We start from the raw sequence: 13,053 nt of genomic DNA, 5'->3' as shown, positions 1-13,053 counted from the left end.
CCACCCTCTGGCACTGGCTGGAGAACCCTTAGACCAAGGTCCCATGGGGTCCTTTCTCCGCTCCCATGTTGGAAACTTAGCAACAGCCCCTCCTCCCTGCCTGGCTGCAAGGGGAAACCAGCTGCAGGCTTAGCACCAGCAGCTAGATTCCCCTCCCCCCTGAGACCAGCAGTGAACTTCTGTTAGGTCGGGAACTGTTGCAACTCGGGACACTTCCTGCAAAGCCTCCTCAGTACCAGGAGGGAGCTGCACTTCTGTCTGCGCCCTTAGGAGAGGTGCTCGCTGCAGCTGGGAACATGGCACTGACCCACAGCATAAGAAGTCTTTTGGGATAAGACACTTGGCTCTCATCCAACATCTTCAGAGACAAAAAGGTGACCTGCAGGCCTTGATCTGTACACCCGCTACAGCCTGCATGAAATAGGGTAGTGGTCTTTGCCCTTAGCTGCTGGCTCTCTCACCAGGTGAAATACAGAAGTAGCTGGAGAGGTCAGCACCATATACAGCTACACAGAGAGCTGTCTGTCAGTGTCAGACAGCTTTCCCCCCTTTAAATGCTCACGAAATTCACCTCTTTTAACCCAAAAGGAATCAGATCATCAGTGGAGTTCACAGCCAACTGCAAATCAGGTGCCTGATCCAATTAGCAACCCCTAAAGCACTTACAGACAGCAGATGGATAGAGCCAGCAGTGCAAAAAAAGTAATGTGAGAGTGTCAAGCTGTAAGACAGGCCTTGATCTGAGTAGAAGGGAACTGAAGGCAGCACTGGGGCTGTTTGGCAGAGTTTTGGAAAGGACAAAGGTTCGTGCCTGCCTCCCACCCCCAGCATGCTCCAGTGGGGGTGGCGACCAGTGAGAAGCTGCTGCTGCTTCAGTCCCAATAACAGGGAAGTATCACATGCCAGGCCCTTTTTTAAAGGATTTATTAAAACACAGAAAACAAAAACAAATACACACAGAGTACAAAGGAAATGTGGTCATGTTGAATACAGTCGCCATCAGCCTTCCTACAAAAGGTCATCACTGTGCAATCAGTATCACAAAAATAACAAACCAAGAGTTGTGAAGGCAAAGTAGCGTTAAATGCTTCCATATCCCCCTCTCCCAGCCCCGGGCTGCTAACTTCAATTTGCTGAAGCATTTCATCTTACTCAAAACCTTGCACACTCATTGTGGAGGAGAAAAGTCCGGTCAGGATGAGATCCTCCTGGTCCCAGCATTGGCAGGAACCTCCTCTTTCAGCTTTATATGGGTGCAGTCACAGCCAGGAGTCAAGGTTGCAGGAGCAGGCTCGAAGGGGGTTTCTAACCTAACATGGAGATTGTAGCGGCTTGGAGAGACCAGCGGCAAGATGTTTTCTGTGCATTGAAATCCCTCGTAATCTCATTGGGGCTGGGGAAGGGGTCAGTGGCTTGAGGAGAGGGGCTTGGGGTTGCGGGGGGGAAGAGTCCAACACCATCCACTTGCAAGCCATCTTATCTAACACAACACTATGTTGCAGGGAGTCTCCCTGCTTTGGGCAGAACCCAGGCTGCTGGGGCAGCCAAGAGTGAGCTGCCTGCTTCCTCTTCACAAGGAGACCGCAGGCAGAAGCTTTGAGCAGGCCTATAAAGCAGAAGACAGCATCCAGCAGCAGCACGCAGTGCCTGCCCTGTGGCCACCGGCATGAGTGTGAAAGCCACTGGGTCGTCTTGTGGCAGGAGGGTTGTTCATGAGGCATCTAGGCTCTCTGCGGCCAGAAACTGGACCCTGGGTGCTGGGTAGAAGCACAGTCCTCCCTGTCTGCCCCCTCAGGTCTGCTTGCTGCCACCCAAGGTCAGCCCTGCAGTTTGCCAACGGGAGAGTGCCAGCTCCACAGCTCCTCCATCCATGGAGCCAAGTATGCCCTCATCTCTGTGGAGTCCACGTGGTCACCATGCAGCCTCTGGGCAATACTGAAGAAGCCCTGACCCATACAGCCAAGGCAGCCTAGCAAAGAGTTCCTTGCAGGGACACGAGCAGCATCCTCTTCTTTACCAGAGTAAGCAGCACAAGCAGGGATTAGCAAACCCAGGCCACAGGATACAGAGCCCCTTCACCAGCTGGTGGCTTCAGCAGCCCAGATGAGCAGATGCAGGGTTGTTACCGTCTGATGATTGCTCAGCAGCCAGGGAGAGGAGCAGAGGTGCAATCTATAGGAAGGCACACACCCGTCCCCCTTTGGCACCAAATCACAGCCTGGCTGGCCCTCTCAGCAGAAGCTCAGAGGTGGAGGGGGTCCTAAGTCCCTGTCTCCATCCAGGGATGCAGCTGAGCCATGCTCTGGCAGCAGACTGCCCTCCATCAGTACCGGTTCTTAGGAGCACTGTGCCTGGCTGTCCCATTCACTCTGGTGCCCAGCGCAGACCCAGCTGTACAACAAGTGACTTGATTCACAGCACAGGGTCTTTGCACTTAGCCCTGGAGCAGTCACTGCACAAAAGACATGAGCCAGCAGAGCTGTGGCTGGCACAGACATCCTCTGCTGTGGGGCAATTCAAAAGAGGCCAAAGGCAGGTAGAGCTTCTCCCTCGCTCTTCAGCCTTGCCTGGCCCCAGCGTGAGTCAGCTGCTACCTCTGGTTAAATACTGAGGGGCTGGGAGCAGGGGCTGTCTGCACTGCTGCAGAGAGGTAGGGGACTACAGCTGTCAGAAACAAACCATGCTCCCGTTAGACCATGCTGCTCCAGCAAAAGCCAGTCAACCCTGTCTGCACACTCCCCCCCCATAACAGGAGAACAGGGGAGTAGCTATAAAGTAGCAAAACTAGGCAGCATTTAGGGGCAGGGACAAACTGAGAAGCCCTTTTTTCCATTTGCCTGGACTGGGAGAGTGAGTCTGAGGTTTTGTCCTCTTCTCTCTGGGGCCCAGGCTTCCTCAGCTGCTAGCATCAGTACTCTTCACACAAGCACCCTTCTGCCCTGCCTCCCTAACCTGTGCCATCTGGGGCCAGCTGAGTGAGCCCAGCTGTGAGCCACCCCACTGCCAGGCCTGTCTGCCCAGGGAAGAGGATTCTGGCACAGTTTGGCTGCTGCTGCACTATGCACTCTTGCCCACTCTGCCTTCCCATCCAGGCACTGACTGGCAGCTGCCAGCTTTGACACAGCACCCAGCACTACCTCCTGCCAACTCTGAGCTAGGACTCAGGCCGTGGGCCCTCTTTCCATTCTTGAGCGGCATTTGCTACGAAGAGGGCTCACAGAATGGCAAGGGACGGCATCTGGGGGCAGAGCAGGGCTTGCAAGGCAAGGAAGGAGGAGAATCATGGCACAGCTCACGCTCTGAGCTGCAATAGCGAACAAGCCTCAAGAGCAGAGGGGCAGGCAGTCTTACTGCATGGAATTCACCTACTGCCTACGCCAACAGGCTTTGCATGGAAAAATGGCATAGTCCTGGGGGATTCAGTTGCACACTGGGGCCTTGACCACTCTACCTGTGGGGCTCCTGCCCCACTCCCTGTGCACCTAGGTGCACCTAACAGCGGCCAGAGCCTTGCCCAGCCCCTACTGCCAATGCACAACTGGTATGCTGGCAGTGGAAATGCCCTGTGCCCTGAGGCTCACTCAGCAGCAGCCCCTAGCACACAGTGGCTTTGTTCCCCCACTTCCACCAAGGACCTGAGCCAGTGGCTACAAGCACACTGTGGAGAAGGTGGCCTGGGGGCAGGCTGGCCCTCTCTGGGCACAAGAAATGCCCCCCTTTCATCTAGCTCAGGAAGCAGATGCCTTGCAACTCAGCTAGACCCTTGCTGGAGCACGGATGGATCCCTGCGGTTCTGCAGGGCAGGGGTACTTGGTCACACAGCCCAGAATTAAAACCCACCAGCATCCCAGAATCCCAGGTCTTTGCATGTAAATCACCTATGAAGTGCAGAGCAGCAGGGCATGCCCAAGGACTACCCAGCAAGTTGGCCTTGAGGGGAAGGCAGGGGAGACTGCTCACCTAGCACATCTGTGTGTCTGATCTAGGGCATCTTTGGACAGGGAATTACAAGAGACCGCATGGTAACTGGATCCTCACAGTGCCCCCAAGGCTCCAGCCACTGGGGCCTACATTGTCTGCTAAACCAAAATTGTGTACTAGCTCTGAAAAATGCACCCAAAACAGGCCAGAGTGAGGGGACTTGTGTGGTCCCTGGCTTTGAAAGAGGCCAAAAATTATTACGCAGTCAGGAGCCGTGAGGCTGGGACCCTAGTAACTTGTCCCTGGTTGGCCACCAGGCTGTCATGCTCAGCAGTGAGAGCAGTGGAACATGAGGTCAGGCCAGGCCCATTTGGCAACACCACTGCTGCACTCTTCCCCTGTGCATTGGGCGGGGGGGTGGGAAAGGGAGGGGAAGAGGGCAGCAGCCAGGTACACTCTCCCTGAATGCACCCAGGGGCTCAGCAGCAAGGTGGTAGGGCAGGGCTGAGAGTGCATGCATTGGCTTAAATACAGAAGGGGCACAGAAAGAGAACCAACGTAGGAGGCAGCTGCAGAAAAGGACAAAGCTGGGCTCCGGACTGATACATGAGGGCACTGGGACTAGGAACAGAACTTCTGGGAAGGTCTCCCTCCACATCGGATAAGTGTCGGTAAAAACGGGAACATAAATGCCCTGACTCCAGAATCCCTTTGCAATTCAGCCAGCGTTCTTGAGACAAGCTCTTCAAGTCTTCAATAAGAAAGTGCAAAAAAAGTACAAGGAAATGAAATCCCCTTCAAAGAAGTTTTTGAAATGGGCAGGGGTCGCTGTGTTTTGTAGTGAGGACCACTTTAAAGATGAGCAGGGCAGGCCTGGGTGCCAACGCCCACTAGGCGGGGTGTTAGTCTTCAATGCAGATGACATCACCATGCTTCCCCTTGTGCTCCAAGGAGGTGCCATCCTTCAGTGACTCTGCTACTTTTTTATCAGGGTGGCTGGAGGGTGGCCCACTGGCGGTTGCTGAAAGAACAGAAACAAAGGCATTACAGGTGATCAGCTTCTATTTCCCTTGCTGTTACATGACCTTAAAGGAGCAGAGAAAGCAGAGCCACTGTCCAACCTAAAGGGAATATTCTTTGAAGCAAGCAACCCTTTCCGTGCTGCACTCCCACCCCATTGGCAATTTGCATGTGCCCTCCATTTCAGCCCACACATGAGCCCAGCCCAGCACCTAGGCTAGTATGATACACACACAGCAAGGTGTTCATAGGCCTGTGGCTGCTACTTGCTACCTCTCCCTGCTAGGGAGGTGCAGCCAGAGGGTGCATTTGCTTTTTTTCTTTCTTTGAAATGCTTTTCTGTATGGAAAGATGTGGATGGGCATATGGTGAGGATGGAGGGACAGAAGCATGTAGCCGCCTCGCCTTTTCAAGCAGCAGCAGCTCAACATTGTAAGGTGACATGAAAGGCACAAAAGGACAACAGCAGACAATGGTAAGCATGTGAGTAAATGACAGGGGTCAGAGAGGAAGGAGTCTGCAGGATGGGAACGGAGCAGTGAGAACAACCCAATCTCTCCCAGCCTTGGAGACCACTAAGGCAGCTGCAACTAGCAGTCCCTGGCATCCCTTCCTCCAAACCGGGGTCCCTGAGCTGCCACTAAAACACAGTGACTAGTGGGGTAGAAATCCATTCTGTGCCAAAACTGGACAGGACTCTGGCTACCCACTCATCAGAAACACAACCTCCAGGAGCCTACCGCTACACAGGGTAATTCTTGCTGCATGACTCCCACCAGCAGGAAAGTGCAACCACTAGGTTTTGGCAGCCCTTGGCTACGTGGGCATTTTTGAACCTCACTATCCTGGATAATAATACAAAGCCAGCCTTCCTGTGTAGTTATACTGGCTGATGAGGCCTGGTGATATGACCAGGAAGATCATTTCCTGGGTCTGGGAGGAACCTGTAGGACAAAGACCTTGAAAACAGCATCAGCCACCTGTGAGGCTTGTTCTGTTGTGCAAGGGGCAGGATTCTAACAGAGAGAAAAGGGAGTTGTGCAAGCAGGTAACTATTCATGTGGATGACTATCAGGCCTGCAGTCAGCAGTCTGGCTGCCTGACTGGCCTAGACAGCTCAAGAAAGACCTTGGGGCCTCTAAGGCTGTTAGAGCCACACCATAGATGAGACTCACCAGTGCTCTAAGAGGGAGTGAGGCATTGACAGATGTGGAGCTCCCCAGTCTAATTCATGGCACTTTTCAGAAAGTACCATGAGTTAGACCGATCCCTCCTGACCCAACATGTTTTCTGTTGGGTCGGGGAGGTGGGGGATCAAGCTCCACTTCGGAGCCAGTACAGCCAAGGACATGTGCATCTACAACTTCTCTCCCCCAGCCCACCCCCACGCCGACCCAGCTCCTGTGCCGTCTAGGGGTGGGGCTGAGCTGCATCAGCCCAGCCACCCAAGCACACAGAAGTTAATGAAGGCACTCTGCTTTGGAGCGCCTTCATCTGAACCCTCATTTAATGAGGGTTAATTTGTCACACAATCAAGGACTTTTAAAGCACTCTGCAGCCATGCACTTCTGTACAGGCATGGCTGTACAGCACTTTCAAGGGGCCAATCACAGAATAAATGTAACTTCTGTCTTGTGCTTTAATGAGTGTCCCCACCTGCAAGCATGCAGTATCAGCAAAACTATAGCCTCAGGCAGCTCCTCCCAGGGAGCTACCAGGCAGGAGAAGTGAGAAAGGAGCAAAGGAACAGAGAGAGATTCCATACATCTGATGCATGCAAAGCAGTGGGGGGAGAAGGGGTAATGAGACCATGAGGATAGTTTTCCTAGCACCTCCAAAGTAAGACTAAAGGGAAAACCTCATGGAAGCCCCACCACTTTTACAGTGACTGGTGTGTTCATGAGTGCTTGGATGAAAGACCAGGGAAGGAAGGAAGAATGAATCTGCTGCAAAATTATGAAAAGGACAGAAAATTCTGACCACACTTAATGCCTAATTGACAAATCCCCTACACTGATAGCTTGGTAGAGTCAGAGGCAGGCGAGGTTCTTTTGGTAAATCTCATATTTTATTAGACCAACTCAAATAATTGGAAACATTCTTTCAGCTCAAATGGTTGGAAAAATAGCTTGCTAAGAAGAAATTTTGAGTGGGTCTAATAAAAGAACCTTGTCTGCCTATGTCCTTAGACCAACATGGCTACAACCTACACCCTTGATGTAGTCAGAGGGGTTTTCTCTCCATATATGCAATGCAGATCTGAAGCTGAGCTCCCCAAGCCTGCACAGAGATCCTTGCAAAATCTGGGATGGATCCTCCAGGAGCTGCCTCCTTTATGGATTCCTCCTAACTCCTGGCCTGGCACTGGGAGGGGAAGACCAAGGACAAGATGCATGAAATGCTGACAACATTGCTGCCCTCGTGCTTTCAAAGCAATGTGGTGCATCAGCCTAGGAACCAGCAAAGAGGTGAGTGAGATATAGGGGCATGAGATGCAGACTCCAAAATTGAAAGGCTCCAAGAAACCAGCCAGATCCGCATCACACACTTAATGAATAATCCCTGTGGGGGGGACAGGACACTGTCCCAGATGTGGCATGAAAATAGAACAGAGTAACCAAAATGGTGGGGGTGAAATTCGTCTCCTCTTCCCTCTAAAGTTTCAGCATGTTGAAGTGCTGTGCACACTCCTCCAGCACTCTGCAACACACCTGGCATTGGCCTGTGGTACATCACATGGAACGCAATGAGTGAGAGTGCCTGACCAATGCCACAAGGGGACTGCAGACTCCCAGGTCCAAAGGACCTCTTACTTTGTGAATGGTGCTGATGGAAAGGCTGTTCCCCTGTCTGACACCATTAAACCACAGTGTGCCCTTCAATTCCTGGCACCAGAGTGGCCACAATTTCCTGAGGACTATCTCCAGGAGATGGCCCCTCCTGGAGGAACTGCCTGCTCACTGACACAGCCCCCTTTGTAAGCACTGTTGGCTGCACTCCAAACAGCTGAACCCCACCACACATCAGACTGGCAGCTGTAGACAGCAGGTCTGGGAGAGCCACGTGGGGGTCTGCAGGAGGCAGTGAGGTCTAGCACCATTCAGAAAAGCAGCATGGACCACACACTTCTCCATGGGTAGGGTTAATTAACTCATTCCACCTTGTTACTCACTGATGCTGAGGCTAGGAACAGATGTTGCATTTGTCCCTGGACCAATTGTGCCTGGATTTGTCTAGGACCAGAAACGTCCCAGGATTGACATGTGTACACATCACAATCAGGGTTCAACAAATGGTTAAATGCACTGCTGCTTTTCTGCCATCAATTCAATGATGCAATCCTAGGATAACTGTTCAGACATACATTGCAGTGTCCTGAGATAAACTGTTAGTACTTCTTATCTCATTAACATTTTAGGATTTATCCCAGGACAATGGACATGGATGCCTCAATCACTGCACTTTATCCCAGGATAAAATGGTTGATCTTGAGACAAATGTGACATCTGTTTGTAGCCTTCAATCATGTCACTACATATCCCCTAAGAGATGGAGCAATGCAACACGTTTAGCAGAGAGTAATAAGCATGGCCTTACCTCAGGTGGAAATGAGAACTGCAGAGGAAAATCTTGGAAACGGCTAAATATCTATTGATAAGAGAGAAAACAGCTGGCTTGCCCAGTGTCCTTTGGCTTTGTGTGTGGCCCACTGAAATTTGCCACTTAAAATTCCCCAGTTAGAAAAAGTATCTGCTAGAAATCCCAACCTACCAGTCACATACGGTCCCAGAGGCATCTGACTGTAGTTGACAATTCCACCTGGTCCAGGACCTCGGAAATTAGGCCCAAAGTTGTTGTTGTAGATCTGGGAGGACCCAAAGGAGCCCTGAGGAAATGGGAGAAAATAACTGCTATTCTGATCCCCAAGCAAAAAGCCCTGCTCTAGCTGCCTGCTGGGCCCTGCACCATCACCAGGATGGACCCCAAGCTCCCTGCTTACTCTGAACTCGCTGTTATGCAGGCACTCAGGCTGGTCCTGGCATGCCTGCTTATGTTCAGCAGCAGTGCCCTGGGGTACACGGCACTGTTCTGTACAGGCTGCCTCCTAAAGCAAATGTAGCCACATTCACATGGTGCTGTGGGCAGGCACAGGAGCAGGCTTGCAGCCTCACTCACTCAGCAGGACTCATTAGCCTGCCCACAGCACTATACAGGTGCAGGTTCAGGAGACAGCCTGTGGAGCTGCCAGACAGCAAATCTGGTGCATAGATGTGGCTTTGCTGTGGCATCCTGAAACATCTACAAGGTATTCTCCAGGCAGATCCAGACTGTCCAACCTGCAGGAAGCCACCATTAGTCTGCTGCCCAGACCCCGTCAATACTCCAGTGTCTTTCTGACCTGCTGGACGGTGGGGTCACCTCCCCGGGTTGTCAGGCGGCTCAGGATGCTCCGTTCGGACATCTGCAGGCGGGCAGCCACAGGTGGTATCCGGGACAGCATGGAGGGCAGGCGGGTCACATCTGCCTTCATGTCACTCAGCAGCTCCTCCAGCTGGTTCAGAACTGCAACACAGACACAGCAATGACGCCCTGTTTAGCTGGGAAATGCTCTGGACTGGGGGCAAGTCAGCTGGGGCAGAAACAGAGGAGACAGGAAAGGAGTAAACAGAATCCAGCAGGGCTGTCCCTCAGAAATTAAAACATTTTCAAGCCAACCAGACCTAGAGGGAAATGCAGTCCTTGCACAGCCCTGATCACAGGAAAAGCTGGCAGAGTTTGGGGAATATGCCCCTGTCATGGAAGCCCTCACAAGTGGCCAAGGAAGGTGGCTAGCTCCAGGCCAAGGGAAGGTTGAGTCTGAAGCAGGGAGAAGGGGCAGAGCCAGTGCGCACACCTTTGTGCAGAACAGCATTGGCAGGCTTGTTCCCGGCAAGGGATTCTTTGGAGAGATGCTGGTGACTTTCAGCAAGGCACTCCACTTCAGCCAGACGGGCGTTCAGTGCCATGGCCGGGTGACTGGGGTCTTGGGTCATGTTGAGGTATGCGGCCCTCCGCAGCTGCTCCTCGATCACCAGTGCCTGCTCCAGCAACTGCAGTGCAACAGGAGAGTGGGAAGAATTCAGGGCTGGAGCCTCAGCAGCAGGACCATCCCTGGAGGGGGTGCAAATCGGGGTGACTGCCCCGGGTCCTGCAGACAGTGCTGTACAGGCCCCACTGCAGCTGCCACACGCCACTGCTGTCAGCTCCGGCTGCTCGCCATGCCCCACCCCTGCAGGCAGCCACCACGCCCACCCCCTGGCCTTGCACAGGCTGATATGCCCCAGGCCCCGCACACCCCTAGGGACGGCTCTGCTCAGCAGGCAGCACCGAGGCACCGTTTATACTAGGACACTTGCCGGCAGGCACCAGCCACCACAGGGAAGCTGTCAGGATGCATGCCCATCCAGGAGGCCAAGCACACCCTGGCAGAGCATCCACTATGGAAAGGGCTGTGGCTAACCCCCTGAGAATGGTTGGGCTCCACCTCTGGAAGCTGAGAGAAAGTAGTTCATACTGCTCAGGGCCTGCACAGCTTCCTAGGGGTGGATGCGGATAGCATCCAGCAAACCCAGGACTCTGCTCCCAAAATCCTTACCGAGTGACACAGGGCCTGGAGAAGGCACCTGGGAGTAATTTCATTGCAACACATCAGTAACACTTCCTCCCAGAGGAGCAGCACATGGCTCAGTGCTGCCTGCAGCCTACTCCCACCTGGAGCACCCACCCTTTGGGATGGTCCATTTCTATCCAGGCTACTCCCTGTACCCTACCCGCCCTACAAGCCCACATCACTTTGCTCCTGCTGAAGCCAGTGAGACCAGAAGCCTCCCACCTTTGAGACACAGCCCCTCACACTTGCCCTGCTCCACCTGAGAGCCCCTTCCCATCTGGCACTCACTTTGAACCGGCGTGCGAGGAACTTGTTCTTCATCTCAAGGTAGTTCCCCTTGTGGATCTCTGACTTGAAGGGCTCATTCAGAATCACATAGCGTGGGTCATTTTGGATGTCTTGCCAGCGGGCATAGCCATGGCTGGGTGTGGCAAGGGGTGTTAAGGGATATGCCCAGGCATGTGTGGCCTCTCCAAATGGAAGCCTACCAGGTTAATCCAATAATGTTCTGTGAGCAAAACCTGAATATTTAAACAGAATACCCAACTGACCCTAACCACATATTGTGCTGGCCTCCTTGTACAGGTAGAGCCACAGACACAAAGGGGTTAAGCAACTTGGCCAGGCCATGAAGAGAACAAGCGAGCAAATGTCGAGCCAGAATATGCACTCAGGTGGAGCAATGCAATGACACAGATCTGCAGCATTCAGTCACCTCTCTGCGGCCCTGCAGTGGTACAGCCTCTTTGGTCTCCTCTCACTGATGCAGCGTTTGTGGTCCCCTCCCCATCAACCTTGTGCACCCAGGCTCTCCAGCCCCCTCCCCGCTGTAACAGTCTGATACCCCCATCCCCTCCCAGTGGCCTAGCTTTTTGGCCACCTCTCCATAGTGACACAGCCTCTCCGGTGCCTCCCTACTGCCTGGGAGTAGTGAAGGCCCTCAGGAAAAGATACGTGACAATTCCTGCCAGAAGCCAGTAGTCATGTCTCCGGTGCCAGATGTCATAGATCTTGCCAGAGGAGACTGCGGCTCTCTCCTCATTCTGCCACAATGTGTGCAACTCTGCAAGAGCAAAACACAGGCAGCACCATTTGACCAAGACTGCCTGGACACAACAACAGGGTGGGACAAGCTGAAGTGCAAACAGCAGCGTGCACTGGATGCAAACTCCAGGGCACAGACACATTTCAGCCAGTGACTGCTGGCAGAGGGCATAGGTTAGACATGTTGCTCCAAGACTGCAGATTCCACATTTGAAGTGCCAGGCTCAAACCCTTTTTAGTGGAGGTGCAGTTTCTTGCAGGACTGTGCAGAAGTGGTGACTTTCACCCATAGATCCTGAAGGAAGAACCACGCTTCAGTAAAGCATTACCTGTAAAGCCACCATCAGCGATGTTAAACATGAATCTGAAGTTTGCATTTTTGTCCTCCTTCTTCCCATCTTCTTCCTCTTCCTTTTCACCATTTTGTTGAGTCTCATTTTGCTCCTTCTCCTCAACCTTGGCCTCCTCTGCTTAGCAAAGACAACAAAGTCATATTAGCAAAGTTTCCTTTGTCAAGGCAAATTGAACAGATTAAAATCTTACCCTTGCCCTTATCCAGGAGCTGCTGTGCTGAAACATCTCTCAGAAACAACAGAAATAATAACTGTCCCAGCCCGTGCATGTTAACCAGCTGACTCTCCATCAAACATGAGCTGCACCTATCAGCTGAGGTGCTCCAGTAGTTGGCACCAGGAGTAAGAATGCATGTGTCTGGTGACAGGCAGAGCTATGTCCTGCTAGCTCCATGTACTAGAACCAGAGGCCACACAGCTTCACCAGTGCATTTCTACACATGGGCTGATCAGCAATGCTGAGAAGACTTGCACTGTGCAAACATGTCTGTGGACAGCTCTTTGGGTGGAGCGCTATTGCCTCACCACAGAAAGGCAGAATCGAAATCACAACAAGCCCTCACTCTCGCTTCTGGCAAGCTGCATCTCCTATGAATGAGTTGCAGCTGGAGACAATAAGCCAGCTGCAACTTCCCTTATGCCTCTAATGCTGGGGTGCCACTTTCTCCTACACTTCCACTTCTCCCCTTGTCTACTGGGGCAAGAAATACAAGTCACATGGCAGAATGCAACCAGAATCTGCAGGACTCACAGCTAATGGGTCCCTTGGTGTTTTTTCAAAGACAGCAGTTTTGAGCAGCAAAGCAGCATAGAAGTACGCTCTCACATCCGGACTATAAGAGCCTAATACAACAGGACTGTAGTCCCCAGTCATAGCTTCTAGATGACACAACATGGCCTCTACCACAACTCAAACATCAATACATAAGAAGAGCTGGTCTTGTATTCCTTTTTGTCCTGGTGAATTTATCATATAGATTTCATAGACACTAGGCCTGGAAGGGACCTCGGAAGATCATCGGGTCCAGCCCCCCCCGCCCAAAGGGCAGGAAGTCAGCTGGGGTC

General features: G+C 52.5%; 1 protein-coding gene across 2 annotated transcripts in view; it reads right to left on the bottom strand.

Moving 5' to 3' along the window:
* Positions 1-907: 907 nt before the first annotated feature.
* CHD5 (chromodomain helicase DNA binding protein 5) overlaps positions 908-13,053 on the bottom strand; it is a 51,302-nt gene continuing 39,156 nt past the window's right edge. For both annotated transcript variants that reach the window (XM_019541165.1, XM_019541167.1), the window contains 7 exons: positions 11,965-12,102; positions 11,546-11,654; positions 10,880-11,012; positions 9,836-10,031; positions 9,341-9,504; positions 8,713-8,827; positions 908-4,942 (listed from right to left, as the gene is read on the bottom strand). In XM_019541165.1, the coding sequence (XP_019396710.1) occupies positions 4,824-4,942; positions 8,713-8,827; positions 9,341-9,504; positions 9,836-10,031; positions 10,880-11,012; positions 11,546-11,654; positions 11,965-12,102 (974 nt within the window). In that variant the 3' untranslated portion in view covers positions 908-4,823. The remainder of the gene's footprint in view (positions 4,943-8,712; positions 8,828-9,340; positions 9,505-9,835; positions 10,032-10,879; positions 11,013-11,545; positions 11,655-11,964; positions 12,103-13,053) is intronic.

The sequence above is a fragment of the Crocodylus porosus genome, unplaced genomic scaffold (genome assembly GCF_001723895.1).
Source record: "Crocodylus porosus isolate Cpor-Errol unplaced genomic scaffold, CroPor_comp1, whole genome shotgun sequence".
Classification (NCBI taxonomy): Eukaryota; Metazoa; Chordata; order Crocodylia; family Crocodylidae; genus Crocodylus; species Crocodylus porosus.
Note: the sequence above shows the minus strand (reverse complement) of the source record. Positions and strands in the feature narration are given on the sequence as shown.